Genomic DNA, 27,699 nt, shown 5'->3' on the forward strand with positions numbered 1-27,699 from the left:
AGCAGAGAGAACACCACAGCCACACCTGAGAGGAGGTACTGACCTCTAATCTCAAATCCACAGCCCTCTGTGCGTGCATCAGTGCGCTCACTGTGCATGTGCGTGTTTGTTTAGCTTGCTTGGATTTCCATACCTTAGAGTAGGTGGATCCCGCTGAAGCAGCTACCTTTTCTCCAAAGAATCTTGATGCTGTTTCAGTTTTAAAGAAATTTACAAGGAAGCTGAGCAGGAAAGGCGATAAATGTATCAAGGAGAAGACTTCCACAGGTGAGCACTTTACATCTAAGGAAGAGGAGAGGTGAATAATAACACCCTCCTTTGTTTTACAAGAAATCTTCATAGGCATATGACTGGAAAGCAGGTTTGTGTACAAGTCACTACATATGGAGTCCCCTCAAGGTCAGGAAAACTTATTTTTGGTCACAATGAGGTAAGCTGTCTGTAACTATTTGGCAAGACAAATCTGCAAACAGTGTTTTTTTTAGTGCTGTGACAGAGTCCTAAGTATACTTTAAATGTAATGTTTGGTGCTTGGTTGTATTCCCACACTGCTCTTAGGGCAATTGTTTGTTGTAGGTCAGCAGTGGATACTGACAAAGTGCCTAGCCAGTGAAAATCATCCATCCACAACGACTTGAATTAAGCCACAAACAAATATCCTTTTAAAAGACAAAATGAATCACTTACATCTCACATCTCAAGAGAGGGACAAATCATAATGCATTTTATGTAGCTGACAGCTTCTTAGAGGAATGCAAAACTGCTTGCTTTTGGCCAATTGTGCATTATTAAAGATTTGTTGCTCTGTGCGATTGACTCCCACCACATTCTTCAACTCGAGACAGGGCTGCAAGGGGATGACGTTCAAAAGGATATCCCAAAGGGCTACACTGCAAATCCCACTTCTATTTTTAGTTTAATTAAAAAAAATGTTTTTTTTAATTCTTCTGTCAGGGTGTGTAAGCTAATAAGGGTGACGAAGCAGTAGTGGGCCCTGGTCAAAAGTGCTGTAGAATAGTCTGGTTTAAAATATTTATCAACTTTTTGTTAGTATATTACCACTGGAAGGAGGGAAATGTGGCTGCTGCTGTTACAGCTTTAACTAAACTGTTAAAGGTTAAGATTAAGAAAATTCTAGTGGTTTAGGTTTAAATGTGCCCTTTTTCTTCTGCACTTAAGGCCACAAAGTGTGTTTAAACATGATGCCAGAGGTTGCTCAACAAGCATCCAAATGTGATGAGTTTGGAGTCAGACCCATCTCACTATTGCCAAGACCTGGTTTACTGCACCAATGCCTACGCAGAATATGCTGAAATATCTTGGGCACATCTCTGAGATGCCAGTGCCTTTAACAAAGTGGCAGTATTTGATTAAATATGAAAATACACTGAAATACGTAAAAATCCTCCAACTGGTACAACAGAAGAGTTGGACGCAGTCATGCAAATACCTTAAATTCTGCACACAGTGCCCATTTATGTTGGCTCCTGGCAGACTGGAGCCTTCATATATGCAGCTTAAAATGTCCCCCTGTCCTGGGTTTGGTTTTATCCAGTTTCTTCCTGTTTTCTGGCATAGTTAAAAGACATGGAAGTCTGGCTGGCAGCTTTAAATTGCAAAGGTAGGTCTAAATGTGAGCATGAATGGTTGTCTGTCTCTATAAATCAGCCCTGTGACTGACTGCCAAACCTGTACAGGGTGGCTTCAGTAGTTTCAATGGCTGTTATGCATTAGTTTCTATTAGTTTTTAATATTCATTTGTTTTAGTTTTATTAAAGGACTCTCTATTGGCTGGCAGCCCTTGCAAATGCCATGACATTTACAGGTAAAAGATCAAGCCAAAGATACAACTGTCAGGGATTTCCTGTCTGGGACTACATGTCCAAGCACATTTGAGCTGAAGCAGATTGCAAAACACTCTACATTATTAAAACCATTCAGAGTAGCGACTTCCTTTTTCTTAACGCTGTGTGTGAAATTTTCAAGAAAGATTTAAGTAGCCTTTGATTACAAGTAGTATTATTATAATCACTGAGAACTTCATCATCTTTTTCCTATAGGTGACGCTCAGCTACTGTATATTTAAACCTAACTAAAGTTCCATAGATGCAAAAGGATCAGAGCTTCATCTCTCATCTCTTTGCTATGATATGGGGATGCTTCGGATGAGCATCTGCAGAAGTTACTGACTTACTAAAAAACAATAGCAAAGAAAAGCGAGCTGGTTATGAAACAATAATCTGTTTTTAATCATTTCATAAATGGGTAGAATTACCTTCTCTACTCTACAATTAAATCAATACCTCCTCTAAGTCTTTCGCCTAGTTAAAATCTTTTTGGTGGTTTAAAATTCCAAGTCTTCCATTTGTCTATTCAGGGCCCCAGGCATAAGGGAAACTGTTAACCTTTAAAAGTGCAATTACTCCCAGTAAGCACAGAGAGTACAGGAAGGCTGAAAAGCACCAAGAGGAACTTTGACATGTGCCATACTATAATTTACAGATGCAAACACTCATGTTAGACTTTTTTCCCAGTTTTCTTTAAGTGAACTTCAGTTGTGCAGTTGGTAACAGATGTTGAAATGATTTTAAAAGACCAGATGCGATACTGAAAATGTCATCACTGTCTATAAAACACGTCACACCGGTCCAGTGTGGGAAGAGGTCATTTTCATCAGCTCCTAAATTCATGATGCCTCCTTATTAAAAAAAGAGCACAAAACAAAACCTCACACATGGTATGCTTATGATTTTGGAACTAATGAATGGGTTGTTTATTATCAGTGCCAGTTGCAGCTAGTGCCAGACTACACACTTTCAGCATCTGAATGCAAAGTGACAAAAAAAATAATATCAGTCTTCTTGTCCAACGCCTGGTAGTGCAGGAAAGAAGCGCATGTGCATAATTTAGCTTTATTTTGCCTGAGTTTGTGCGATGAGGGAAAAGAGGACTTTGTGAAATGAGTCTGAGTAGAAACAGCATTTCCTCCTCTGCTTCTCATTCTGAAGTGGAGGGCATGATGGCAGAGCCAGTCAAGAGCCGCTTATCCGATCTGAAATGTTTTAATTGTACATCTCCTGCATAAGTAAGAGCAATTAACTCTCATAATCAGGAGCTGGAGTAAAGCCCTGGCTCGAATCCAACTGAAATCCTGCTCTTACGAGACACGTGTCATTAAAATCATCACTGAAATATGATCATCAGTCGTAGTGGTACATCGTGATTGCAATCCATGCTTATGCAAAGCACGATGGGCTGCTGTTAGCCAGTGACAACACTCACTCTATATGACATTTAGCTTGTTGCAGTTTGAAGGCAAATACATGTCTTTGTTAAAAAAAAACAACAAATAATAAATAAATCAGTAAGTCCATCAGTCATGACTTACAATTGAGGATGTTACAGTAGTAAACTATCATGAACTGATTTAAATTATTATTTTTAATTATTTATTTATTTACAACACATATTTTAAACAAGATGGATTTCTCAGATGTCATGTTTTGGGATATTAAGTGAAAATTTTGCATAGACTATCTCTAGTTTGCTCTCTACACAGAATCTCTTGATAAAAGTATTTGCAGGATGTGAGCAGACGTGACTGATTGGCGGTGTCTATACACTAACTGCTGTTATATCTTTGAAGTGTCAAAGCTATTTTTCAGAACACCATGGTGACTGTTTTGTGTGTGTTATTAGTTTGAAAATGCTCAGAATACAAATGAGTGGTCAAGGCAAAACCACACACAATAGTAAAGGAAAATTCAAAGGACAAATAAAAAACATAACTTACCTCATTACTTCTTCTTGGTGCATAAAAGAAATAAAGTGCTTTGATTTAGTATTCCTCTGACTGTCTGAATAGAACAGATTCTGCATATCCATCTCGGACATTGCAATGTGATTCAGTAAAAATACCATTTGTCTTGATGAGACATTTAGTCTTTCGCTATTTGTGCAGGACTTTATTTTCTTCCAAGAAGAAAAAAGAAAAAAAAATCCTACTGAAATTACTCATTTTCACTTAATGTGTGTTTTGTAGAAATAAGCACTACAGTAAAGCTTACACGTGTTAACAATCTTGGAACAGTACTCTTTAACACAAATGAAATTTTATTTTTTTTCTCACTTGTGAAATGAAAAAAAAAAGTTAAATTGCTCTCTTGCTGCATGCCTACTGTATGTAATAGGCCTCAGTGCGTGTGGGGAGTTGTATTCCTTTGACCTTGTAGCATTTACAAAGAAAAAAAGAGGCAATTATGCCTCCTTTATGTGTCCTGTAAATATGAGAACATACTAGCAGGGGTCCTATTATAAGTTGTGAAGCACTGACTTTGGTTTTAGTTAAAAACATACTTTATTCACATCCATCCATCCTCTTCCACCTATCCTCATCAGGGTCGCAGGGGGGCAGGAGCCTATCCCAGTTACTATAGGGTGAGAGGTGGGGTACACAGGTCACCAATCTGACGCAGGGCTAACCCAGAAAGATAGACAACCATTCACACCTATGGGCATGTTTAGAATCCTCAATTAAGCTAATGCCACTAACTGCATGTCTTTGGACTGTGGGAGTTAAGTACCCAGAGAGGACCACGCAAACATGGGGAGAACATGCAAGCTCTACACAAAAACACCCAGGCCAGGTGGTGGAGTTGAACTCAGGACCTTCTTGCTTTGAGGCAACAGTGCTAATCACTGCAACCACCAGCCACCGTGCTGCCACCATGCTTTATCCATAATATTCACAACCAAACCTTAAAAGTGATTGGGGTGAAAAAAAAAAATACAGACTGTTTGGTGATGTAATTGTCTACTTTTTGATCAGATCTGCTACTGTTAGCCTGACTGAACAGTGAAATTGGGATCCGTGACAAAGTATATACCCATGATCTCACACATGGTGTTCTGCTCGGACCTTAAACTTCAATTTACCAACTAAGCCTTTATTTTCCATGCAGACTCCTGAAACAAATATAAAATGAGCATTTATGCATCTTGTGTTGCACATTTGCACTGAATATAAATACTCCAAAGCTCATTGTGCCATTTGTTCTCTGGCCCATTAGCGACAACAACAATTACTGCTAAACCCTAACCCACAGTTCCTGGGCTTTGATTTATCCTCTTCAGTTATATGCACAATAGCTACCTGATTAACTAATGAACATTAAACCAATAATGAAACCATCTGATAGTAATTCTCTTACAAGCTGTGTTTTTATGAAACATTACATTCTATTGCTTAATTTTCATCAGATTAAAAGAAACAGTTGTTCTAAATTTTACGCACTTGATGTTATTGCTCATCAAATAATAAGTTGTTCAGATAAACATTTATTCAATTATAAAATGGCCATTTGGTTTACTGAATTTGTCTTTAGATAGCTGAGGTCAGCACAAATATAGTTAGCACATCTGAATGCAAAAGTAGACACTTGGAATTGCTTGAATTTTAACGTGCATGTTATTAAACTGCAAAACCAAATATTACAATTAAAAATAAAATCAGACTTGTGGTTATTTGCGGTGAAATTCAGCGTCTGCACTAAAAACTGCAGTCAGGAGTGAATGCAAATGTAAGAATGGCTGGTATTTGTGTAGATTGGAAGGGGCTGTAGTAGTTGTGATAAGGGTGGGGCTTGGTGTTCTTAGCTTGCTCTTTTTTATAATTAGTGAGTGTTACTATTATTATTTTTTCTAAATCTGATAATATTACCATATAGCTGTGGAATTCGAAGAAAATATCTTAATGATTTTATGAAATTTATTCTATGACAGCTTAAGACTTGCTCTCCAAGTGTGCCTGATCCATTTCGGTGTGTATGTGCACTGGATTAGGGCGGCTCAGGACAGATTAGTTAATTATAGACACCTGCAGTCTAAGCGTGGCTTGTGTTGTCAGGTGTTGCGGCATGAGGCGGGCTCGTTGCTGAGAGGAGAAAAAGGCGGGGCTAGGTCCGGAGTTGCACGAACAAATGCTTTGCCATGTGCTCTGACTCCATCTCTTCTCCTGGCTCATGCTCTGAGAGCAGCTCCGTAATTGGAATCTTCACTCTGTCTTATAACCAGCAACTCTGCAAACTGTGCGGAAAATAGGCCAACTTCTTAGAACGGCTATGTAGCCTTTGAATAAAAATCTCCTTTGATTCTCGCCAGTGTGACGACTATCAAAGTTGTTAAAATGCTCCTCTGATATCATGCACATCTCTGTAATCATCTTTTCCACCTAAAGTCAATCACTCCAGCACTTTTGTTCTATCTTTCTTTTTAATTTGTTAAAACAAATGCTGGAGTCCTGCTACCAATGAGTGCATGTAACATGTCCATGTCACCCTGTTAGACCAAAAGAACTTTCAGCAAGAGAACAATCAGACTGGGGCCAATCAATGTCGAAGCTGTGTTTAACACACGAGCTTCTGCAGATACCTCAAATAAACGCATAACCCGCTGCTGCTGTTGCTATGCTAAGTTTGCTTGATTTAAACACGGTAGAATTAGAGAAACATTCAGTGTTATGTTATTGGATTATAACAGACATATATAGGGTTTAATTTACTTTGATTTACTTTTTCCTTCAACAAAGTCATAAAATCATCTCAGTCTTGTTGTTTTTAAGCTATGACTCCGACAGACGCTCCCTACATGCTAAAACTGCCTTTAAAATTGACGAGAGACACAAAATCGTACTCAAACACGAGTGTTAATTTGTGTCTGATTAAATATTCCAAAATGAAAATGACACGAAAGCTGCAATCAGTTTTTCCGTTATGCTCTAATAAACCAGCTTTATTCTGCTAAATGACTTCTCCTTCAAGCTTTTTTGCTGACTAATTTTGAAGTTTTTGTTTACTCTAAACTTCTTGCTTAATATTAATTGAGAATGTGACATAAACCCTTCAATTTATTGAACAAATGTACTAATGAAGCATGCGATTAACATTCAAGCGAAATCATGTTACAAATAAATCAGTTTGCAACAAGCCATAAGGCAGTACTAATAAGCGGGCCACATTTGATTAGCCATTATTAAATGCAGCACCTGATATAAATACATAGCAGCATGAGCCATATGAAGCTGAAAATGTCAAGGGGAAAAGACGGTAGCAGCATTGCTTATGTAAAACGTCCATGCTTATGATTTTACCTAATCTCCACCAAAATGTACATTTACATTTAAAAGACTGGTTAATAGAGCTTGTGAAGTACTCCTATTATGAAAGGTGTCAGCCATGAAAAGCAGGCTTTGAATGCTGACATCTACAGTACTGTCATTATGAGTAAAAGGGGTTGTACAGAATGGCATTTGTGCAGCCCTTGAATCTGAAAGTATTAATTATATACTCACGAATAGACTTTGCATATTTGCATTGCCCTAAGGACTTATACATGCAACCTTTCTGTCTCAAATACAAAGTAAACAAAAACAAAACAAATTGCAAAAATAGAAGGGACAAAATAAAGATGGCGACGAGGATTTCCACTCTCTGTCTAATCTTAGCAAGGTGACTCCACCCCTCCTGTCTGGGAGGCTTCTGTCAGACCTCCAGGTTAGTCACTTTACCTTTATGCACCTTCCTGCAGCTGAATGAACGGGCATCTGTGATTGTGGATGTACATCAATTGCTAAAGAGGAAGTCATTTGCAGAATTTTAAGCACTGAAGGTGCTTTTGTGTCAAGGGAGAAAAAAAGACTTTTGGCGGGGCTTTGATTGGAGGATTTACCAATGCATGAGCCATGATTTTGTTAATTTTTTCACTGAAGTCAGTAGCTGTGTAGTGCCTCTCTACAAGTACAATTCCAACTTCAAGCAGCATACAAACCAACTGGTAAGCACGATTCGCAGGATGTAGTGATGTGGTGGTAGTTCATGAGATGAGTAACGGCAGTGAACGGTGTGCCTTCAAAATACTTTTTCATATGGTTTTTTTTTAGCAATTTTTGTGAAACTTTCCAAAGGATCATGCAACTTTATGCATGGGCTTGATGCATTATACAGTACGTGCATTTAAGAAACAAAAGCTATAAGGACAATCTTTTGTCTGTTGTACAGCTACAGTAGTCCTGCTGTCCTTGGTGATCTACTAAAAAGTAGATAACGTCGTTTTTCATTGTTGCTGTTCTATTCTTCAGTTCACTCTGAATCAACCTCACATTGAAGGGGTGTGTTTCTTTCAATGCTAAAAGCATAAAATTATTAGCCTAGCCTGCACTTTCCAGAAGACCTTTCACTTGTGAGGTCACTGTCCAACCCTGCTTACTCATTTTTCACATCCAGTTATTTGTCCAGTGCTTTTGATTTTCTCCTTCTGCAGAAAAGAAGAAATTCGCTTTGAATACCAAGCTTTAAATTAAGTTAGCATTCACATGCATGCATAACAGTTTTAGGTAGGTAGTGGTGACACTTTGACTTTTCCTAGGAAGCCCTTGTCTGTTGCATAACTCAATCACTTGAATGCCTGAAGTGCTAAATTTATCCTCTTTAAAAGGCTTACGTGTCATTAATGCCAGAGCACAGTGTATCAGACAGGCATGATTGACTTGGCAGTTGTTCTGTCCTTACCTTGCATGTTCCCTGCCCACTTACATGTCTTAGACAGAAGGGTTGTTTTTAAAATAATGAATCATCAAATATGCGATTGATTTAGCAGATATACATATATGACACATTACTGAAGCTTTGTCTTTCCTGTTACACGTGAATTTTCATCTGCAGGATATTTAAAATACTTTAACTAGTAGGTGAAAAGGGATTTTTCTAGAGTTTATTGTTTTAAAACATCATTCCAGTTGTTCGTGTCATCAAGGTCATGGTTGCCCAAATGACACAGGCACGCGCTGTTGCATAACTGTGTACGTCTGTGCTCTACAGGATTTAAAGGCTGTACAGCTGAGAGTTGATCTTTAAGTCAAAGAGGCTTTACTCCAGACCACAACAAACCTGAGATACTTGTTGCTTCAGAGGCATCAAAAGGTAGTAAAATAAAGAAGTACATAGTCAGATGGATGAGCTCATTATCTGAAATTAACACAAAGCACCATGTCCAAGAAAATATCCTCAAAACTAAAAATGAATCAGTGAAGGAAATATATACATTTTGTATTTTTATACAATAGCTGCAGAAAACTCCAGTACTTAGCTAGCCACTTGCTCTTTTCTAGACTTGCTGACTACTCAAACACCTTTAAACCTCAAGCCAAAGTTACTCATATATATACAGAGCATTGCTCTCTGTTTAAATATCGAGGTAGTATTTTACCCAGATTAGAATCACCAGTTAACTCAGCATGCATGTCTTCCAACTGTGACAGGAAACTAGAATATTCCCACACAGCCACAGGGAGCACATTCACACTCCACATAGAAAAGCTCCTGGAGACAAGAGACTGACCAGCAGAGCCGAACCAAGAAACATGTCAGAAGCATAGAAGCATCAGTCGATCCAGCCATCTGTTCTCTTATCAGATAGTATTTCAGCATACTCTCTATGGACAGAAATACTGGGTCACCCTTGGGCTTAGTCCTTGAATTCAGGTGTTTTCAGTCCCCTTGCTACCATTTGATGAAACCAACCCTCTTGCCATGCTGTCTGCCCTTACAAATTTTGTAAAAGAATGAGTTATTTTAAAGAGCTCACTGAATTTGAGTGCGGTACCATAAGAGGACGCTACCATTGCAACCAGTCAGTTTGTGAAATTTCTTCCCTGCTAGATACTCTCTGTTAACTGTGAGTGGTCTTATTGCAAAGCAGGAGAACACACAGAGTGCTGAGTAGCATAGTGGACAGTGAAGTCGCCACAGCTCTGGTGACTCATTAACTGCAGACTCATAAAACCTCCTATGGTATTAGCATCAGCACAAAAACCATGCATCGGGTGCTTTCTGGTATGCGTTTCCATGACTGAGCAACTCCTGTGGGTGTAGTGTGTCGGTGACCCAGTGCTTTTGTCCAGAAGTGTAATATCAATTACAAGCACAATTTCTTCCTTATTTCCTCGCAGATTTTGAACCTGCAACCCACTGGGTTTTATTCATGTTACTTCTTCTAACTGCAACTTCCTCTGGCTGTTGAAACTTGAGTGTATACAGTAGATGGGCATGAGCCCCCTCTATGGTGTCAATCATTTGCAATGAGGAGCTACTGGTTGTGGGGGGACAGTGAGTTTCATAGAGCCCATCGTTATCTGTGCTGACAGTTACTGCATTAGCAGTAGTTGCTAGTACAGTGACAACAGCATTATCTTTAAGTGGCTTTCAACTAACAAGCCCAAGGACATTACATGCCTTCTCATCTATTCACACACTACTGTTTTTATATGTTTTCAGTATGTGAGATTGCATTAACATGTGCGGACATTGCACTTGAGTGTTCCTGCATTTCAGCTATAATTACTATTTATCTGAGTGCAATCTAAACATTGATTATGTGTTCTCTTAGCTACAAATCAATGCAGTTTTGTTTACTAAGCATTTGTTCTGCTTTACACTAAAAACATAGTAGTGTGGCGGAGATGTCGTGATGGCTCTCAATTATTATTATAACATCTTCCTTCTTTACCTGTTCCAGTGCCAACAAAATGCAGAAGCAAGTTGAGGTCAGGATGGATGAGAGCCATCTGGGACCAGGGGTCGACCCACCTGAGAATCCATGTGGAACCCTCTGTGATAAGATTATGAAGAACATGGTTCTCACTCTCACCATCCTTGGTAAGTTAAAAGTCCCTTTATTTACATTCATTCCTCCACAATACGCTTTTATTCATGGTTACATTTACACTGTGCAGTTTTAGGCTGTCCAAGACCTTAGCTTACAGATGTGAAAAAACACTGTAACTGTCCCTATTGGATACATGCTTCATGGGTGATTTTAAAACAGAGTGAGAGAAATTGTGTTCTAGATGAACGGCAGGTTTCCAAGTGCAGATGGAGAAGAGCAGGTGTTGCCAGCAGGAGGGCAAAGATAAAAATCTGCAATGAAGATTGAGTTTCCAGCAGTTGTTATAGCCTGTGAAGTGACCCTATGAATAAATAAATAAATAAATAAAAAAAAGCAAATAAAGCCTCACATCCTGTAAGGTATGATGCCAGGTTAATAAAATGTTATCAGATCGTTTTGTTTTTTCCAGTCTGTTTTATTGGGGTCTTCTATGACAGGGAACTTATTAAAATATATATAGGTAGTTTAATCATCATGATGGTATTTACACAAACTTAGATTTATCTGGATCATCATGCAAGGTATGTTGACATACCAATCCATCACTGTGTGTCAACTGCCAAACGCTGCCCAGGGAGTGCAGAAGGAACTTCTTCCTTCCATTTTTCTTATGAGACCAATGTTTTGGTGCGTGATGGAAGAATATTAAAAAAAAAAAAAAAAGCTATAGGATATTTCGACTGTCATAGCCATCACTGTTCTCCTCATGCTGCAAAAGCTTTGTGTTGTGTAAATGGAACTATCGTAGACTGTACTGTGCACTTTTTGAGAACTATCTGTAAAGGAAATTTTAGACAAAAAGAAAATATTGACAAACAACTAAACAAACAAGAGACGCCGCAAGCACGGTGCCATGTTAACGTCATTCACAGATATTTTCTGATTAGCAGAAGTCCCCATTAAAGTACACAGAGTCTATTGACCTTCTTAGTACAAAATCCAACTAAACAAATCAATACCTTTCCTATTAAATAAATAAATACAATTCTATTCAATGGAACCTCCTGTTGTTGATCCCACATCTGATCAGTTGTTAGAGCAGATAAGAGGCAGGTGTTTCTCATCGTGTGCCCCGAGGTTACGCAGTCAGGGGAGAATGGCAACACCTGGCTCCGACCAGTGAAGCAGCTGCAGTTGACCTTTACTGCATTTCTAGAAGAAAATCACCTTTGGGGAAAAAGAGGGGAAAAAATCCCCTCCACTCAATGTAAAAAAAGCATCCAATAGTTTTTTTTCCCTTTTTAATTCTTGCTCTATCAGTGCTCTCACTGTGTGCTCCTGAGTGCCATTAAAATGCATAAATGTTCACAGCTTCTTTCTTGATGTTAAACTAGCAGGCAGCCATGACAGCCTAGGTTGTATTGCATTTAGACTGCTGTGCAAAACACTAAAGTAGGAACCAACTTTGAAATGTAATTTCAGTGTATAAGAAGAAACGTTTACAAGCTTCAGTAACTTTTATGTCATCCTTTGGAGCTTTTTTTTCCCTGCAAACTTTTTACAGATGTACGGTAATTGGAAAAATATTTAGACTGAAGTCAAGGTGATAACATTTTTGGTGTCATTACTTTATTAGCTGCTGTAAGGTGAAAAATAAGCAACCTTATTAAGTCTGATTTTTCACACTTTGTCACACTTTATCACCTTTCTACAAGTAATACTATGACACAGTGACTATGGGAGGACAGGTGATGTTAAACAAATGACTGGCTCTGTGTTTGATTTGTTTCTTTTTTATTGGTTGTCTCAGGTGTGTTTCTGGGTTCCATCGCCGGAATGCTTCTGCGGCACATATCACCTCTCCCTCCTGATGTTATAATGATCATTGCTTTTCCTGGAGAGATCCTAATGAGGATGCTGAAGATGCTTATTTTGCCTCTTGTTGTTTCCAGTCTGGTCACAGGTGGGTGAGGCACAGTAACTCGAACATACGATGTTCTGCTGAATTTGCTGACAACTGTCGTGAAATGAGGTCAAACGGTGCTACTTGTTACCTTGGAGTTGAGTCACAACAGCAGAGATGTGAGAGTGGGTGTATTTTTTTTCCTGGTAAACTGGGGAAAAAATTATCTTAAAATTGCTTTTTTTACATTTTGGCAAAAAAAAAAAAGAAGAAGAAGAAGAAGAAAGGGGGGGGGGGGGTAGCAGTGGGAGGAAAAAAAGCCACAGAACAGATTTTGTTTATTTCATACTGCACAAGTACACAGGTGTTACTGTTTTTCTACACTGGGATCTATTTTTAGTGAATGCATGAGCCGCAGTCTGTTACTGTGCAAAGAAAAAAATAGAGCAGAAAGTTGCATTGGTGTGAAGCATATAGACATAGTTACAGTAAGTTCCCTGTGAGCCAGGTGTTTTTTTTTTAACAAGCTGAGCAGAATGACTGTAATATAGGATTGTGTTTGACCTTTTTATGCCTTATAGTTGTGTTATAGCTTTATATTTATTCATTTCAAAAATATCCGAGGTTACAACATGAGATATCAAAATACTTTTAAGAAAACTAAATATTGATGACCAATATATTAGCAAATAATACTAGCAAACTGATACTGTATCAGTCTCTAGTTAAAAGATTCAGTTCTGTGGCACAATGTCTCACAATACACCCCATCATTATTTACAGCAGTTATGTGAGTTTTAGTTGCAAAATGTGTTCTCTCAGACTGATACGGTGCTTTTATTAATGAATAATTATTAATAATTAATAATTAATTATGGCCACAGCTGCTTTAAACTAGCAATACCAATAAAGCAAATGAGTTTTTATGTTTCTATAATGGTTAATCCCCCAGTGTGTGCATGCTCTTAAATCCAAATTATATTTTTAATTATAAAATCTAATAATTTGTTTGTTATCAATGATGTTAGTGTTTTAGTAAACATACAGAAAATAGTAAAGCACATGATTATTATCATTATTATTTTTTTTTTATATCAAGATGCATTTATTTACTTCCATTCCTAAAAAGCAAACTTTAGTTTTATTGGTTGAACGTTATGCTTATTAATGTCAGACTTCTCAGAGAAGTTTGGCTCAAAATCGGGTAGAAAAACATGAATTCAGTTTGTTGTTTGCCTAACAAATAGCAATATAATTATTACGTTTTAAACGTGTTTTTTTACAGATGTCTGAAATATTTGTGATTTCTTCATTTTATGATACTTGGTTTAATAAATTTAAGCACTGTATGTTTGCTCATACTTAAATGGCAGTTTTACAGTAAGAACATTAACCCTTTATTCCTACATTCACTCCTCCTGATTTTGCCACCGCAGTCGCATCCATCAGTAAAAAGTTACTTAGTTCTCACCTTTATCTTATGATGAAAACATGTCATGCTAGATGGCACTCTTTACTGCACTCATATAAACATCAATCATTGGCAAGTTCAGAGTTTGAGACTGTCAGAGTGCAGCTGAGCTGTTCTTATGGCACTCTGTGACATAACACCTTGCTGGACTTCATACTTAATATTTTTAAATCACTTGATTTATTTCCCATCTGTATGTTATCCTAATGTAGCTGAAAGTGGATTTTAGAGCTCACATGCCACATGCTGCTCTTATTGGAAGGACTTTAGCAATTTGGTTACAGTAGCCGATTAATTTAAACAGATTAATTTAATGACATCTTAGCGCCTATTTTGATTCATTATTGTCATTCTGAGTAAATATTATTATATCCTGTAAAACATACTTTGCCAACAGGACTAGCTGGTTTGGATGCCAAATCCAGTGGGCGACTAGGCACCAGGGCCATGGTGTACTATATGTCGACAACGGTGATTGCGGCTGTCCTAGGAGTGGTCCTGGTGCTGGCCATCCATCCCGGGAACCCCAAGCTTAGGGCCAATCTTGGACAGGGAAAGAAGAACGACGAGGTGTCCAGTGTGGATGCTTTATTTGATCTCATCCGAAATCTTTTCCCAGAGAACTTAGTGCAGGCCTGTTTCCAGCAGGTAGGGGTTTCACAGATGGTCTTCGTCCACCGCAAAAATGTGATTCACATGTCAGTTCCTCCAAATGATTCTTGTTTTCTTTGCTTGCTGTCCAGATCCAGACAGTAACCACCAAAGTACCAGTACCCACTAACAGGACCAGAGCACCTCCGCAGTTCACAGTCAAAAGGTCACTTCAGTTCAAGAGTGGGATGAATGTCCTGGGTAGGTTTGAAAGCACACCCAGTGCATAAATGGAATCACTTAGCAGGGTTACTGATGAAAAACAAAAGTTCTGTTTTTTAAAAAAAAAAGTTCCATCATCAAAGGGAAACGTTCAGATAACACAAAGGCATTGATTGGCATCAGTGTCTGCAAACACAGATTTTTGAGCTCCTCACCAGGGGCACCTGATGTAGGGTGTCTCCCTCTCCATTGTGCTCATGTTTATTAACATTATTACCAACTTAGGACAGTCTTATAACTTTACATTGGCTGAATTTTCTTTAAACACTTTAATTTGTATTTAGTTTGCATTTCATTTCATTAGTGCTATAACTAAATGCTCTAGTTTGGTATTTTGAATCTTTCTGTACAGTACTTAAAATGAATGATTGGTTGCCTGTCACTTTAGATTTAGTCTACAATACATACAAATGTACTTTATATATTCTAAAATTAGGTATTGTACATAGCAGAATGTTGCTTTGCTGTCTAGTAATATGTCTGAATAATTCTTCCTCCGAGCAAGTAAAATGATTAACTTTCTATTAATTTATACTAAATTATCATATTCCGTGTCTTACAGGTTTAATTGGATTCTTTGTTGCTTTTGGAGTTATTATGGGGAAAATGGGCGAAAAGGCCAAGCTAATGTTGGAGTTTTTCAACGTACTCAATGAGATTGTTATGAGGCTCGTTGGTGCAATTATGTGGTAAGTTCAGTTCATCACAAGCACTGTTCCACACAAGGTTAAAACAGCTGCAGGCCCCAATTTTTAAAAGGCAGAAAAAAAGCTATCAGAACTTGAAAGTAGATGCCCCCCACCTGCAGTTCACCCCACTCCATTTTAAGCCCCTAACACTAAAACGCCACTCCCTGAAGGGATATTCCTAATGCATTTCAACAGGTTGCGTTGGTTTCCATAATAAGTATTTTTGCTCTTTAATACTTTCATTATCTGGATTGAAAAGCCCAGTGATTGGCCTAAAGCTTCTATTGTGGGGAACATTAAAGCTTGAAAAGAGACTCTCGAGTAAATACGGGAGCCTTGTCCACTATGAAACCACTTGAATAACAACATGCTGCTAAATCAAAGCAAAGCTGTGTTGCCTATTCCTAACAATTTATTCTCATATATATATATATATATATATATATATATATATATATATATACATGTACAGCATGAAGCAACTTGTTGTAGGATCTAAGCTGAATACTATATACTATATTTTCCTGTGCCTGACATATTTATAACCAAAATACACTCCGTCTTCAGGTATTCCCCTGTTGGTATTGCTTGCCTCATCTGTGGAAAAATCATCTCTATTGCTGACTTGGAGGTGGTTGCAAGACAACTGGGAATGTACATGGTTACTGTGATAGTGGGCCTTATCATCCATGGAGGAATTTTTCTTCCACTGATATATTTTATAATAGTAAAAGAAGACCCCTACAAGTTCTTCATGGGAATATTCCAGGCTTGGGTCACGGCGCTCGGAACAGCGTCCAGGTATGAGGGAGTTTTGCATCTGTTTGTGTTGAAAGTTTGTAGAATTCAGACTCTCTGACCCTCAGAGGACCACAGTATCCCTGTCTAGAAATCAGGCTTTGTTTTTCAATGTGATATATGCTTTTATAAAAACTTTTATAAATACTCCATCACAGATGCTAAATAATCAGGGCAACCGTTTTTTTGGAGTGATAACTATGGAATTAGCTTGCTAGCAACACTTTCTCACTTTGCATCCACATGGAATATCTCCATGTTTTATTAATGGCACCAGATACACTCTTCCCTCTACAGAGGTGAGCTCAGCTTTTTCCCAGTTCCTTCCAGCTCACCATTCCACAACCTTGGAAGAAAGAAGCCAAGCAAGTTTGGAGTCACAGCTGTGGTTATTTCTATGATATTCTGTCTTAAAAATGAATTCAAACAAGTTAAAGTTTTTGATTGTTTTCAAAAGTAAAACGTCTGAAAGCCCTTATATGAATCAAATTACCATAGTTTGGAGTAAATTATTTTCATTTTGAATGGAATAATGGTGCAATTAAATGTAAAAATTAATGCAATATAAAGAGTCATTCAGGCAAATTAATTCTCAACAGAAAGTCTATAATTTGTTGCAGAGTTCTTTATTCCTGCACGTTTTTAGTGCCAAATTGGGTGCACAGTTTGCAAGCTGAATCTCATTCCATGGCGTTCATGACTGTCATATTAACAAGCTTCTTCTTGTTTTATTTGCCACAGTGCTGGTACCTTGCCTGTTACGTTCAGATGCTTAGAGGAAAACCTGCGCATCGACAAGAGAGTGACACGCTTTGTCCTCCCGGTAGGAGCTACAATCAATATGGATGGCACAGCACTTTATGAGGCTGTTGCTGCCATCTTCATCGCTCAGATGAATGGCATCACCCTCGACTGGGGCCAGATTGTTACCGTAAGGTAAGCCTACAGTCCTCCTATCCATAGGACACAAGGAGTCCCTCTGTTCTTTGATTAGTATAAAAGCAATGTCAGTCATGCTGTAGCCTACACAGTCACCATTTCTCAACCCAAACTGGGGAGACAGGGGAGAACAAACCACAGTCCACAGACTTGTAAAAGCTTGTCCTATGGACCTGGTGTCCAAACTTACTAAAACACATTATTTCTTTTGTTGCATTATCCCCCTGCACTTTACAGGCAAAGTCATTGTGTAGAATAAGGTTGTGGTTTAAATTTACTTAGACAGTGTACACTCTTACAGTTCCCAGTTTCAATACTTAGTTATCAAAATACTTTTGTCATCATAAAACCTTTTGTAGAGATAGTATATGGTGTTAGCTGTGTACAGATAGTAAGGATGTGTGTGTATTAAAACCTTACACTTGAAAATTTCTCCTATTTAGCATGACAGCTACCTTGGCCAGTGTTGGAGCAGCTAGTATCCCGAGTGCTGGACTTGTGACCATGCTTCTGATCCTAACAGCAGTAGGGCTGCCCACTCAGGACATCAGCCTCCTGGTTGCTGTCGACTGGCTTCTGTGAGCGCCACATCAACACTGCTATCATGACAAAAGCATGCAGACATATTCTAATACCATTCAATGTTCTTACATTTTAAATTTTATTTAAGCAGTTTTAGATGTTACAATAATAAGGACAAATCCTTCCCGCTATATATTATCACGTGTAGTGAAATAAGTAATCTTTTTTTTGTAAATTTCCTGAGCATATATGCTAAAGTAATCATTTAATTTGTATGTACACATTTTTGCTAATATTAAAAGAGTAGAGTGCTTGTTTTACTGGCCTCTAACATGTGTAATCACTGTTATAATTGTGGTTGTTATGGTTTTAAGTTTTTTAATGAAAAACCATTTAATTGAGTCACACAGTGAAATATTTGTATTGTTTCAGAAAACACATAACCACAGTAAACCACAGTAAATGTCAAAAGTTCTAGCACCTACACATTTGCTCCATGAAAAAGTATTTTCCCCTTCCCTTAGATCTTTTTGTTTGTTTGTTTGTTTGTTTGTTTGTTTGTTTGTTTGTTTGTTTGTTTGTTTGTTTGTTTGTTTGTTTGTTTGTTTGTTTGTTTGTTTGTTTGTTTGTTTGTTTGTTTGTTTGTTTGTTTGTTTGTTTTAGGGGGATTTGTCACACTTCAGCATTTCAAATCTTTAACAAATTTAAACAAAGATAACTGGAGTAAAAGTGTCGTTTTAAAATGATCTTTCATTTATTAAGAAGAAAAAAGCTATCCAAATCTACCTACCTACCTAAACCTAATAACTGGCTTTGCCACCCTTGACAGCAAGAGTCTTTCACATTGCCTTGGAGGAATTTTGGCCCTCTCTTCTCTGAAGAATTATTTTAATTCAGCTATAGTGGATGGTTTTTGAGCATAAACAGCCTGTTTAAGATCATTTTAAAGCATCTAAATGCATCTCATCAAGAGTCCAGACTTTGACTAGGCCACTCCAGAGCCTTCATTTTGCATTCAGAGGTTGTTTTCTCTCTCCTTTTTTTTTTAGCTATTCAGAGGTGCTGCTCAAGGTAGCTTGAGCTTCAGGGCATGAGCTGATGGACCATAGGTTCTCCACCTGTTTTTTTTTCTGGTAGACAGCAGAATTCATGGTTCAGTTATGACATGACAGGTCCTGAAGCAACAAAGCTGCCCCAGGCCATCAAACTACCACCTCCACCATGTTTAACTGTTGGTATGATGTTCTCTTTATGAAATGCTGAGTTAGTTTTATATCAGATGCAATGGGATCCAAAGCTTCCAAAGACTTTCATCTCATCAGTCCACAGAATATTTTCTCTGAAGTCTTCATCAAGATGATTTTTATGTTGTCTTTGGTCAGCAGGCGTTTTTCGCCTTGGAACTCTCCCATGTATGGCACTTTTGCCTTTTTCTCACTGTTGCATCTTGAACTATGTCCTTAACTGAGGCATATGAAGACTCTAGTCATATAGCTGTTGCTCTGGGTTCTTTTATGACCTCCTGAGAGAGTGGTTGATGCACTCTTGGGGTAACTATGGTCAGCCCGCCACTCATGGGAAGCTTCAGCACTGTTCCAAGTCTCCTCCATTTGTGGATGACTCTGACTGTGGTTTACTGAAGTCCCAAAGCCTTAGAGATGGCTTTGGAACTCTTGATAGGCGTCAGTGACTTTGTTTCTAAGTTGCTTCTTTATATCATGGCTTTTATTTATGAGCTTTCTTGATTTATCAGCAGTGGCAGGAATGAGGCCTCGGTTTGACTAGTGAAACTGAACCCTGCTTTACCAAAAATGTGGTTAATCACATGTAATTCATGATTTAACAAGGGAAATTGTTGTGTTTTAATACAGGCCAAATTAGGTTTAGGTTTTTTTTTCCCTTGATAAAAGGAATCATCATTTAAAACTCCCTAAAAGCAAAATAAAGTGATTTCATGTAAGGAATGGAGTATTTTACGAATCTTGGAGTATTGTTCACAAGTGGTGGCAGAGAGGAGCAGAAAATTGACAGACTAATTGGTGCTGCTGTAACAGTCCATTGTTGTGAAGCGAGAGCTGAGCATAAAAGCAAAACTATTGATTTATCATTTGCTCTACGTCTCAACTTTCACCTGTGGTCACAAGCTCTGGGTTGTCACAAAAAACTGAGATCACAAATACAAGTAAGGAAATGAGCTTTCTATGAAGGCTGGCTGGTTCAGTCATTCAGGAGGGGCTAGGAGTAGAGCTGCTACTCCTCAAGAATGAGCCCGCTGAGGTGATTTGAGCTGACAAGGAGACCTCCTGGGCATCTCCTGGGTGAGGAGTTCCGAGGGAGGCACCAGGGTAGACCCAGGCCTGTAAATGCCTCAGTGTTCCCCCAGATGAACTGAAGGAGGTAGCTGGGGAGAGGGAGATATGAGTGTCACTGCTTAGATTGATGTCCCCACAACCTGGCCCCAAATAAGCAGTAGACAGTTGATGGATGGATGGATGTGCGGATGGTGTTTTTATTCATCTAGTGCTTTTTTCTTTTTGTTTTTTGTTTTTAACATGTAGGGATCGTTTCCGTACCTCTGTTAATGTGGTTGGGGACTCCTATGGAGCAGGCATCGTGTACCACCTTTCCAAAGACGAGCTTGACACCTTTGACGCCCAGCAGGTCCGGATGGACGACTTTGAGATGGCAAAGACACAATCGTTCTTTGAAAATAACACCAACCAGAATGTGTACGCTCACCACAACTCAGTGTTGATAGACGACTGCAAGGTACATTTCACGTTAACGGACATAGAGACCTGTATGTAGCGCATCCTTCCCAGCTGTGTGTTTGTCTTTCTTTTTGTGTCTGTTACTCTTTTCTCTGTGGCTTCCTATGTTGGCGTATTGGTGTCTGTGTGAATAGTACAAGTCATTCTTGACTGAAAAATGTTGTCTTTAAAGTGGTGAAAAGCTAAATAAATATTATTTTTATATTTATTTATTCACCTGTTGATCATATGAAAAAGCAGTTTTTGTGATACCAGGTTTATCAAAATATGTTCACTTCTACATCATACATTGTTCTTATTGTTTATAAAAACTGAATCAGTTTATTTTAAAGGCTCAACACTAATCTAATTCATTGTCTCGTACATGTGGCATTTTTTTCTGTTTTATTTCATTTGCTTACTTAATTGGACATGTATTTATGGTAGCCCTGACCAAATTATTAGTTTTTAAACTTTTAACCATATTTTCAAAGTGATTTTAGCCAGTGGTATACATAAAGACTGCTGTTTTTTCCATATCATCATCAATCATCCAAAGTGATGCATTCATTTAAGAAATGCCTATTTCATGCCTCCTGTCTATACTGTAGCTAGATTTCTAAACAAACAACAGAAAAAAAAATATTTATTCACGTTCATTGCCTGTATAGTGATGAATATCATTATTGTAATTTGGTTGGGGAGAGAATCCATTAAATACATGGCCAACTCTGAAAAAATGACTTAATGTACTTGTCTATCGCTGCATGACAACGTGTTTTTGTCTGTCGGGGACTAACTAAACTCAGCCCCAAGGTCAATGGCCAACATGTAATGAAGCAATGGTTTCTCTGCTCCCAACCACTGACAGTCTGTCGGTAACAGTGCCTTGGTCACAACAGTTAGTTGTTCTTGATAATTGCTTACAGGTCACCATGGGCAAAAATGGCAACACTGCAGAATTCTCTCTTGTTGAGGAAGACCCATGGAAATGCGGGTAAAGCAGATTCAGATGCCGCTGCACCTTACATGAGTATTACTTTTACTTTCTGCCGACACAACTGCAAAAATACAAGCAACGACAAAAAGCAATCATATTAAGAAGAAGACATAAAAGAAAAGAAAAGAAAGCATTAAGGGGAGGTTAAGAGGAGTCGGACAGATTTTGAAAATTCCTTTATCCATCTGGGTAACTGAATGGATCAAATCTTCACCCTAGATCAGATCTTGTATAACTTCTGCACAAACTGTAATAAACTTCCATGCACTTGTAGAGACGACATTCAGTTGACAACACTCAGGGCCTTACTTGGTGCTGCTGCAAGCTACCTGTCCTGTCAACGCAAACAAATTCTTCTACTCTGTGCAACATGTCATGTTTCTTTTGTACCAAACCATTTTCTTTGTAGCTTAAAGGAGGGTGTGTGACTGATGGCCTTGCTGCTTAACTTATATACGAGGAGCATGTGATATAAAAGGCATCAGAATCTGACAGATTTTATTGCTGAATTGTTGATACCATCAGCGGTTTCACAATTTGTAAGCTTATGGCAAAGAAAAGAAAAGAAACCAAAGCAGAGTGTCTTGTTGTTGAATTGCAAAGAAAGGTCATGGCAGTTAAACCTTTGACTGTTCAGCTCAGGATTATTCCCTGATGTCACACACAAGGTCAGAGCTGATAAGTGAAGATTAGGATTTAAAAGCACAGAGTGTGGCCTCTAAATGTAGCAACACAAAGTACATAATGTGTTGCTGAGAGTAAAGCTCAAATAGATTACATAAAGGGTGTCCTCCCAGTTATTTATCCATATGTTTGTTTCTTTGTTTTTTGTATGTATGTCCTTAATGTATGGATAACTGAGTTTCTGTTAATAATCAAAAGTCTGCTGTGTCCTAGAAATCATGTGTGTACGAGTGTGTTTCTGACAGAGAGTGGGGGAGATTAACGAAAAGAAAAGGAACAAAAAACTGGAGGTTTAATGAGAAGAAGTGGGGATGTCTCTCAAACTCTCAACAGACCAGTGCATTGTCCAGTGTTTTATTTCAAACCGTTTATTTCTTTACTATATGACAACTTTGCCTTGATGATGTCACCTGCAGAGTGCAGTTAGTATGATCATCATCACTGAAGCATGGATGAAAGCTAGTATGGATTGTCGCGCTAGACTAGAAAAGAGTAACAGAAGTTTTGTGAGTGAGGATGGCTGGGCCTTCTTCACAAGGTTTTGTAGCATCTACAAAACAGATTTAGATAGAAATAACAAGCTTGTAATTACACCTAGAGTTAATTAGCTATGGTCACGTCTGTTTAGCAAGTGCACGCTAAATTCTGCCTCCAGCACTCGCATAAATCTGACGCTGTAACAACAAAGTCATTGGATGTTGGCTCAGTATGTACATGTTTGTGAGTTTCACTCTGGTGTTCAAAACTAGATGAAACTGGATTATTTATTTCTTTTTCATATAAGCAGATGCTTATATAAATATATATATATAAATAAAAGTGCCTGCTTGCACTTTGTGTATATACTCTCTTTAGGTAAAAAGTGTACAAATCAAATGTATAGACTTGATATTTTTGTCATCATAATGGTTTTTGCTATGTAAAAAATTTATATAATGACCATAATGATATACAACTTTGCAGTTATGCTAGAACAATGCTAATTTATTTATTGAATGGGCCATTAGTTATCTCAATAGGTTGTGACCTTAGGGTTATTCATTAACAAGGAATCCATTACATGTGTTTGTTTTTAAGAAAGATTGCAAATTGTTTTCTGGGGGGAAAAGTCCACTATTTGTCAGTGTGGGTACAAATTGTTACTGACCCACTGCATATTTGGTTGCTTAAGGGTTCTGAGCAAGCTTATGGGGGTTTTTCAGTATGTGAGAATATGGGTAATGCCATATAGAGTATCTCTAAAGGGAAAGACTGCAGTAAGCCATTCATTTGTCACTGATTCTCTTTATGCTTCTCCATTTCTTTAATTTATTATTGGTCATTGTTTTAGTTGATGATATGTTATTAGTCAACTGGCCTACCATAGCAAGTGTTTTCTATAAAGATGTAAGACTTGTACCATCTTTAGATGATTAAACTCCTATTTTGTATCTTTGTTTGGGATTCTGTACACATATCTGTCTGAGAATGCATTAAATATTTTTTTGTGTCTGACATTCATCATCATGCTAAGCTCTGACTGGCTAAATGGAAGTAAGAGTGAAGGGATTTGTGCTTCACCATCACATCACAGGAGCAAAAATATTCATCTGAAAAATGGACCGAAAGTGTATAAATGTTTTAATGCATGTGTGTGTAAAGATTATTGGAAGCAAATAAAGGTTTATTGATGAGCTACCATTGTGATTATTCCTCATAGGAGGCAGGATGCAGTACAGTATATGAATGTTCAGTAAGTGCATGTTACCACTGCTGAAGTGCTGTGCAGGCTCTCAAGAGGAACTAGACTCAGTGAGCTGAGTACCATTCAGTACTCCAAGATTCCACAACAAAAACAACAGAGCAGCTTAATATAAGTTACAGTCTACAGTCTTCAATAAGATTATTACAGAAACACTAACTTTGTAACAAATGACACTTTTAACAAAAAAAAGAGAAAAGGCCAGCTGGAAAAAAGGAAACCATATGAATTACAAAGAAAAACTGGGGGAAAAAAACACTGTAGAGAGTTTAGCTCCATTTGAAATAAATGACATTACCACACTTTACCTGACCAACACATAATTTAAAAATTAAAAAAGAAAGAAAAAAAACTTAATAATGCAATAAATAGACTAATCAAAATTTACTGCAACTAAAGGTGTCATCAAAGTTTTTCAAAGTCAGGGGGGAAAAAAAGAAAAGACATATTGTTGTCATTCAGACAAGAATCAGAGGTGTGAGAGTCCACAAATCCCCTTTCGCTCTGCAGTTTGGACAATCTTGTTCCTCTTTTAAATTATTGTGCTTGAAACACAGTCTCGTGGTTCTGTTTTTCAGAGGGTTTGTTTCTGGATCTCAGTATGAGGGACCATATTCTGGAACATCTTCCAGGGGAATGACAGTGTACTCCCCTGAATGTCCATTCTCCTTGGGTTTCTCATTAGGCAGGAAAGTCTCCATCTCTCGCTCCCTCTTCTGGTTCGAGAGGTTATTTGAAGCCACTGTCAGATTTGCCTGGTTTGGTCCATTCCACCTGCAACATAAAAAACATTAATTAAAATTCTGTGCTTTGAGAAGATCTACTCAGATATGTTGTTCGTTTCTCTGACATATGAGTCTTACTTGTGTCTGGTTGCGATGGCAACACAGAGTATTACAAGTGCTGCAACACCAACGATAAAGCCAAGGATGATGATCCAATCTGGTCATATGGGAGAGGTGTGTTATAAAGGTGGAGTGTTATTCGTGTATTAATTGTGAAGAAGTGTGGTTTTTGTCTGACTCACCGGGTGTAACGTGTCCTTTGTGTGTCGGTTCAGTGTTTGTCGTCTGCGTCTGTGTCTGTGGTGCTAATTGCACATAAAAATAGAATTGTAAACCCCTCCATATACACCATAACAATTTAACATACAGGTACTTTTTGTTAATTACACAATATTTACCTTTAATATTGTACTGATTATTCTCCCGATGCAGAACAATTCGATTTTGTTTTGATAGTTCTGATGATACAGTGCTAGTTTCTACACTCGAGCCAGATGTCATAGTGGTGCTTTTAGAAACCAGTTCAGACCCTGAACCAGAATCCACGTTTGTTGTGACGTCACTGGTAGAGACAGCAGGATCAGTAGTTTGCGAGAGGACGTTGTTGTTTGAAGTGTTGCTTGACTGGTCTTCACTTGTCACCGATGTTGTGGTGGTATGGCTAAAGAGGGAAGGTGAGGTATATCCTGAACCTCTCCCCTTTAACATGTAATGCTCTGTGAAGTCCGACGTCGGAGCATGCGTTGCTGTTGTGGTATCAAATGCGATGGGGGTTGTTGATTCGACAGCACTCCCCTCAAACATGTAACTCTCTGTGGAGTTAGAAGTCGACGCATTTGTGGCATTCATTGTCGTGGTATCGAGTGTGAAGGCGATCGGTGATTCATCACTGGTCTCTCCTAAACCACTGCCATCATTCACGGCACTCTCTATGAATCCAGAGGTCTGAGCATGTGAAATACTCAGCATTGTGGTTTCATGCGGTGAGATGGACGTTGTTAAGATGTCACTGATCTTTCCAGCAGCACTTCCTTCGGTCATATCTTCAGAGTTGTAAACCGGTGTCTGTGATGCTTGAACTGTGGCACTTATTTTGGGTGTTTCAGTTGTAAGCGTAGGTGATGGACCAACAATGAACCCCTCCGTCATGGCATCCTCGAGAAAGCCTGCATCAGGGTTGGCAGGGTTCTGGGTCACAGCTAGGACAAAGAAAAAGGAAAAAATCCATGTATCATCTTAAGTGTTTACCTACTGGCTCTGACATGAGAAGGGAGGAAAGTTACCAAGCTTTGTTAAACACAAAAGGACCACACAGAGCTTATGTTGCTTCAGCCCAAAGTCTTGTGTTAGCTTGTTATGTGACCCGCTTTGATAAGGTGTGGTGAGAGACAGTAATAATTAACCTAGGTGACTATTCGTGTATTAGTGTGTTAACAAAAGAGAAACAGCTCTATCAAAGCATCAGTTTTAATACCACGCCAAATAAACCGGGGCCAACATAACTGCTTTCTGTCTTTCAAAAAGTATTAAGCCATTGTTAGGATTTTGTGTCACAAAGGAAGGAAGTCTCATATCTTCTGGTAAACCATTATAATCGCTGGTGAATAGAAAACATTTAACTTTTTATTTAATTGCTTCTTTCCTCAAATATTTCTATTTTAAGATACTTTCTAAGTTAATTCATTCTTATATTTACCTGACATCTACAACTACTTGGTATTTTTCAAGTAGACTTTACATTAGCAGTATCTTGGAGCATGAATTGAGTTGTTAGCAGTTCTACTACCAAAGGTCCCCCTTAACCTTGTAGCCCATATTTAAAATGCTTTATGTTGTTAAATGCCACTTATACACTGATGGAATAGTGTAAGTAAACCAATGAAACTATGTATAGTTTACATTTATATAGAAAGAAAGGAAGGATGAATAAAAGAAAGCGGCTCAGCTCAAATCACACATCTCCACTCTACATTTCTGCCCAGTCACATTCAGCTGTTACACATGTAATCTCATAGGGAACACCCTATGAGATTACATGTGCAACAGCTCTTCGCTGATCTTCGGTTTCAAGACAAATTCATTAATGCACCTCCTGGAACAGAACATTTCACAAAGACTTCTGTGTGTAATCGAGCTCTGCCAGTGAGACCTGTGCACTAACAATGAAATGTGACTCATTACGGAAGCGCCATACTTCAAATATAAAGAGAAATTTAGGTAGTAGCAGGAGGGTGCTGACTCACGGGGTAAAGAGAACCCTTTGCTCCTAAATCTTGCGATGGAATCTTTTTTATACAGCATCATTCATCATCAATTAATAAATATCTTTGTTGTGGTTGTTTTTACAGTTTAACTGTCAAAGACAAATCCACATTGAAATAAAAAAGCTGAAAATTCTGCTAAAAACAATTTACTACAATACTTATTTAAAAAATTATCACCTACTATTAACAGGTGTTGAATGAACAGCAGCAAGAAGTCCCAGAAGAAGTCCCAAAAGAAGATTCCTCATCTTCATAATAGAGAAAGGTGCTAAAATCAAGGACTGAAAGTAACTATGAGCCAGCTGGAACTATATTGCACAGTGAACTGATACTTTGGGCCAGATAAATCATGCCTTTGCCTTTTTATACAGCAGCAGGTCATATCAGCACAAAAGCTAGCGTCACAGAAACACACAAGAGCTCAGACACACCTTTTGACACGCCTTCTTCCTCATCCACTTTCTCACGGTTTTTTTCTCCCTCAGGCACAGCACTCATGTCAGAATTACATCAATGCAAAGTTCCTGCTCAGGATTTTCCTTGCCTAGTGAAAGTTATAACAAATGTGTTGCATGATGGGATTCGGTTATCATTTATTGCAGGGCTGTATCACATGAAGGC

General features: G+C 38.3%; 2 protein-coding genes across 3 annotated transcripts; one reads left to right on the forward strand and one right to left on the reverse strand.

Moving 5' to 3' along the window:
* The first annotated feature begins 129 nt into the window (after positions 1 to 129).
* On the forward strand, positions 130 to 23,961 carry slc1a2a (solute carrier family 1 member 2a). Of its 2 annotated transcripts, none has more exons than XM_085162419.1 (11): positions 130 to 267; positions 10,570 to 10,709; positions 12,470 to 12,622; positions 14,431 to 14,681; positions 14,777 to 14,885; positions 15,469 to 15,595; positions 16,163 to 16,396; positions 17,135 to 17,329; positions 17,776 to 17,910; positions 20,413 to 20,623; positions 21,534 to 23,961. In XM_085162419.1, exons 1-11 carry the CDS (start codon positions 242 to 244, stop codon positions 21,603 to 21,605), a joined length of 1,653 nt encoding a protein of 550 aa, XP_085018545.1. In that variant the 5' UTR covers positions 130 to 241; the 3' UTR covers positions 21,606 to 23,961. The 2 variants fall into 2 exon arrangements, with proteins under 2 accessions (XP_085018545.1, XP_085018555.1); XM_085162429.1 differs by lacking the exon at positions 130 to 267 and adding an exon at positions 7,564 to 7,830.
* LOC146525284 (uncharacterized) lies at positions 23,388 to 27,461 on the reverse strand. The gene is made up of 5 exons (XM_085162457.1): positions 27,260 to 27,461; positions 25,213 to 26,013; positions 25,057 to 25,119; positions 24,893 to 24,971; positions 23,388 to 24,803 (listed from the first exon to the last, which is right to left on the reverse strand). Exons 1-5 carry the CDS (start codon positions 27,330 to 27,332, stop codon positions 24,626 to 24,628), a joined length of 1,194 nt encoding a protein of 397 aa, XP_085018583.1. The 5' UTR covers positions 27,333 to 27,461; the 3' UTR covers positions 23,388 to 24,625.
* Between the last annotated feature and the right edge of the window lie 238 nt (positions 27,462 to 27,699).

Source organism: Neolamprologus multifasciatus, chromosome 1 (assembly GCF_963576455.1).
Source record: "Neolamprologus multifasciatus chromosome 1, fNeoMul1.2, whole genome shotgun sequence".
Lineage (NCBI taxonomy): Eukaryota > Metazoa > Chordata > Actinopteri > Cichliformes > Cichlidae > Neolamprologus > Neolamprologus multifasciatus.